The sequence below is a fragment of the Corvus brachyrhynchos genome, unplaced genomic scaffold (assembly GCF_000691975.1).
Source record: "Corvus brachyrhynchos isolate BGI_N302 unplaced genomic scaffold, ASM69197v1 scaffold407, whole genome shotgun sequence".
Taxonomy (NCBI): Eukaryota; Metazoa; Chordata; class Aves; order Passeriformes; family Corvidae; genus Corvus; species Corvus brachyrhynchos.
The window spans coordinates 1,286,947-1,291,644 of NW_008239056.1; the positions used below are offsets into that span (position 1 = coordinate 1,286,947).

At 38.7% G+C, this 4,698-nt stretch overlaps 1 protein-coding gene across 1 annotated transcript in view; it reads right to left on the bottom strand.

Moving 5' to 3' along the window:
* The window catches only part of CUNH17orf75 (chromosome unknown C17orf75 homolog), an 8,028-nt gene that overhangs the window by 1,285 nt on the left and 2,045 nt on the right, over positions 1–4,698 (bottom strand). Inside the window, exons 3-10 of the mRNA XM_017739129.1 lie at positions 4,611–4,674; positions 3,873–3,998; positions 3,292–3,432; positions 3,035–3,092; positions 2,243–2,362; positions 1,525–1,589; positions 1,271–1,407; positions 602–720 (exon numbers count right to left, since the gene is read on the bottom strand). Of these exons, the coding sequence (XP_017594618.1) occupies positions 602–720; positions 1,271–1,407; positions 1,525–1,589; positions 2,243–2,362; positions 3,035–3,092; positions 3,292–3,432; positions 3,873–3,998; positions 4,611–4,674 (830 nt within the window). The remainder of the gene's footprint in view (positions 1–601; positions 721–1,270; positions 1,408–1,524; positions 1,590–2,242; positions 2,363–3,034; positions 3,093–3,291; positions 3,433–3,872; positions 3,999–4,610; positions 4,675–4,698) is intronic.

Consider the following 4,698-nt stretch of genomic DNA (forward strand, 5'->3'; position numbering starts at 1 on the left):
GGAAAGAGTAACAGAGCATTTTCTTATCCTCCTACATGGAATGAAAACACATTGTTGTGGAAAATAAAGGACAAATAGCACGAGAAGCAAAAGCATTTCCAATAAAAATTTTGTATTACTACTTAAGAGTAATGTAAGAACTGAATATCGTCTTGGATGCATATTATAGCTTTTACTGTAATGATGCAAAATATGTGGACACAACGTGATGTGTCCAACTTGTAGCAAGAATTCTCATATTATGGCAGCTCACTTAAGAAGTGTTAACTACTGAACCCATGGTACCAGTTACATGAGATTGCATGTGCAAGGCTCAGATTAACAGTATTTTAAGAAAACAAACAACAACAACAAAAAAGGTGGATCTTACTTTAAATTTGAGAAAACACCTTTGGAGCATTCACTGAAGAAACTTTCACACCACTTCACAGCTGTTCTTGTCAACTACAGTAAGCCAGCCCTCAAATTAAGCTTCAGAGTTAATCAGTTAATGACATATAGACATCATAATAACCTAAAACTTTTATTCACTGCAAAATAATATTTTGCATATCGTATTTGCTCCCTCAGTAACCCTAATATCTTCTTCAAGTCTTTAATATATATGAACAGGTACCTTCAATTTAAAGTTCTCCAAAATCTGCCGGAAGAGAAATGGATTTGCACCTTCAGCACCATTCACAAAAGCCTGCATCCAATCCTCACAGAATCTGTTGCTTCCTGTTAAATGTTCAGGAACATAGAGAAGAGATGAGAAAAAGCATATGAGCTCAACATAAATACACAGCTGCATTCACCTGGTTTAATCACTCTCACATAACAACTGATAACAATATACCTGGGCCAGGAAATAAGTCTTAAGGAAAAACAATACATGTGGGAAAGAAAGGCAAACACAGCTACAGCGATTACACAAGACTGGGTTCTGATTGTTGAATTCCTTTTCCCAACATTTGTCAAAACCACAACAGGAAAAAAAAGTTTTGCAGATTCCCTGAAATGTACAAGTCATACTTTCATGGTCACAAACTAAATGTACTGTGGATTTTATTACCAAGCATTTTCAACCCAGGGTTTCAGTGTGTCTGGTATAACAAACTACTCTGGTACCTCATAGGACAACAGGTGTTCCTGTTTCCAGCCAGAACCCAAACTTTCTGGGCAGGAGCCTATAAGCTTCTGCATATCCTCAACTGCTTCTAATGTCACAGCTCTCAGCAGCTGATGGATCCAAGGGAGAAACATGAAGTGTTCACAGCTGTAATCTCACCTGCATTATGCAGCTGGGGCTGAGGTCCACTACAATCTATAACCATGGACTTGTGCTGTTCCTCTGTCATGGCAATACACAGAGAGGTCATTGTGCCTTCCTGGACAAGTCCTTGGAGGCTGGCAGCTGCCAGGAACCTGACAAAGAAAGCTCTTGTCAACTGTTTGCTCTTTTACAACTCCTGGACACCAAGGTGACTGTCATACACAGAAGCCAAATTACTCAAAGGTTCCTTGGTCTCAAAATATTTTTACCTGCTGATGTCCTTTTCTGTTCTTTCATCTGCATTTTTGACTTCTACAGGAGTGTAACTCAGAGCCTTAAACAAAAAAAGAAACAAGAAGAGGGAAAAAAAGGAAAAAGCTGGATACAGCTTCAGTATTAATTTTGTTGATATTGCAGTTCCAAGCAATAAATACATAATGTGGTATTTTAAAAATTGTTCTTGTCAAGGCAGTACTCTGTATTGTAGTCATTGCAGCTGGTTTCACACTTAGAAAGACATTCAGCAGTTACATTCTGTAAATTATTCTATCCAGAGCCTCCTCAAACTTGGGGACTAGAGCTAGGATTAGTCTCTTTTCTGTTTCCAGTGAATTACACAAGGCACATACACAATGTAACACCCATTTTCATTCAGAGGAATTATAGCATGGACAGCCTGCTCATGTTGTTTCTAATTTTCTTATTCTAATTTCAGCATGGACACCATTAGGTAATTGGGGTTTTTTTAATTGATAGAAGAAATTGTTATATGCTTCCTTAGCAATAAGCACGGGAAAAATACTTGCTCTGAATAAAAACAAAAACAAAAACAAAGAAACAAAAAAACCACAATCAAAAAAAGTGGGGGAAAAGGAGTTTTCATGTACTCCTGCTGGGAAAGCAAATGCAAGAAACATTTTAACCATGCTAGAGTCACTGAGATGCCTTCTGGAGGTTTTTTAGCTATCCAGTTTTAAATACACTTACAGCATGTAGCAGAGAGGCGAGTTTGTCCTGGAAGAGCTGCATGACCCTCTGAATAGGGCAGATGGCATCCTCAAACCAGCTCCTCAGGTAGGGGCTAACACAGGTCTCCAAGCTTTTTTGCTGTAACAAGTTGAAACATTAAAAACTTTAACTACAAATTAGATTTCTATGCAAATAGAAGCTTTATTAATAATCTACTCAACGTAAGATATTTGGATGTTGGAGCCTTCTTAACCTCAAACCACAGTGAACTAAAATAATGAGTTTGACATTTAAAGACTCACTTTATCAGCAATGAAAGGCTTTGCATTTTAAGAAACAGCCAGAACTGTAATATTATGGTATATATTAAGTGAAGGCCATGCAACAGCAGATGGGATGACAAAGAGACTTAAAATGCAGAACTTCCACTAGAAAAATGTGACAAGAAACCCACAAATGTCCTTTCTTAACATTCAGAACTGGTAAGAATCGAGGTGGACATTGATAACTTCCTTGCAGACCATTACCTTTTATTAGTTATTCTTCTCTCCAAATTTAACTGTAAGTGACCTTTAAGAGATTTATGACTAACACAAAAAAGTCCCCCCTTTCTTTTTTTCCTTTTGACTTGTGTGGTTGATAGCACCTTAGACATTCATTGTACTACAGTGAGTCAAGTACCTCTCCCAGTGTTTCATACTGGTACTTGAAACACCTATTTTGTCTTTATAGATTAGATCTTCCAGATTGTTTTAGCAATTAATCTGCATAAATATTAATTTTTACAACTTAAAAAAAGTTAGGCTTTACCTCCAAATCAAGATTTATCTTCAAATTTTGAATGTATTTGTCCAACTCAAGTCTGAAAGTATCTTCTTAAGGAAAATAAGATGCCTCAGTTAAGACCTGCATTTTTTCCTTTCAGTATATGGCTGTTACTGACATTTTCAGTTACTGGAAGGTGTGCACAAACGAGCTGATTTCAAGTAGAAACAGACAAAACAACAAGATAATTTTTACATCATCTCCCTCTCCATACAGGTTAAGAAAGTTAAAGGTAAGGATATAGTTCCAGACCTTTCTCTGAGCCACCTAAGAAACAAACCACATATTCTGGAGCATTGATGTCTGATTCCAATGTTGCCATTTCCAGAAGACTTTCTTGTTGGAAACGACAGTAGTAACAACCAACTTTACCTTCTGGTATGCTATAAAAACAAGAAGAAAAAAGAAAATAATTACATTATTTTCTTCCAGATACGTCACAATAAGTAAATGCAAAAAGCAGACATAGATGATTTCTGAGGTAATTTTAACCACCAGCATTGGTGGCTCCTATGGCCACATGTAGAGCTCTTAGATCTTCTCTTCTTTCTTCTGTCTGATCAGAGGAGTTTAAAAGGAAATAATCATAAACATATGTAGTATTTTTCAAGTATTCAAACAGTAAATAATTTAAAACAAAAGTATTTTTCTCAAAGCTACCTGAAAAAGGAAAGTGCCATTGTGTAAGGCTGTTATTAACGGCAGCAATAGATCAAGAAAATGGAATCAGGATTAAACCTAAGTGCAGCAGCAGGCAGGCAAGATGTGCAGTCCTGCCAGTGTTCCTTACAGCTCTCATTCACCAATTATTTCAAAAATTTACCTCAGCCCAACTGATGCTACATTCCCCATTCCTTCAAACAGGGCTCCTTTAGTAAGACGCTTAGCAATGAAATTGCGCAACTCCGTCTCTGCTTCAGCTGGTAAGTTGGTGTCCAGCAAGGAGAGGCTTTAAAAACCAGAAGAAATCATTACCAGAAGGCAAATGTTTTTGTTTTGTGTCTCTCAACATGTGCAGAACCTGCTTCTAGCACGGGGGTCCCTGCTAGCTCTCTCTCTGGTGACAGTTAAGGCAGTTCTGTGACTTTTGGCCCATCATGAGCAGTCAGTGGTTTGCCCACTCACCAGGAGTCGGGAGTTGTGATGTCAGCTCAGGCTGACCTTCCCAGCAGCTACGGACAAGATACTGCCCTCTTTGTTCCTATGTTTCCCAAACTGTAATACAGAGTGTAAGGAAAGATGTCCATTGAAAATTAATAGATTTTTGTTATATGTTACCTACATGAAGAACCAAGTCAATACAGCAATATCAAGCACTAGTAGCAAAGAAAAGAGAGTTCAACTCAAGGACGATAGTTTCTGTTGAATGCATTATTTAAGCTCTATATATGTATCCATTCCCCAGGTATTCCAGAAGTGCCATGGGGACTCCAGAATGCTTTCACGGGGGGTTATGTTTTAAAAAAACTTAAGAGGACTTAACAATGATCTGACAACAATACGGCAAAGACTTCAAATCGGGGTGTTCCCGTGATTGTGCTGTTCTGCCGGTCGGCTTTACCTGAAGTCTTCAGTGGAGGGCGTGTGTGCCACGGCGCCGCCGGCACTGCCATCCCCGCCGGCGGGGCCCCCCTCCCCGGCCCCCGGCA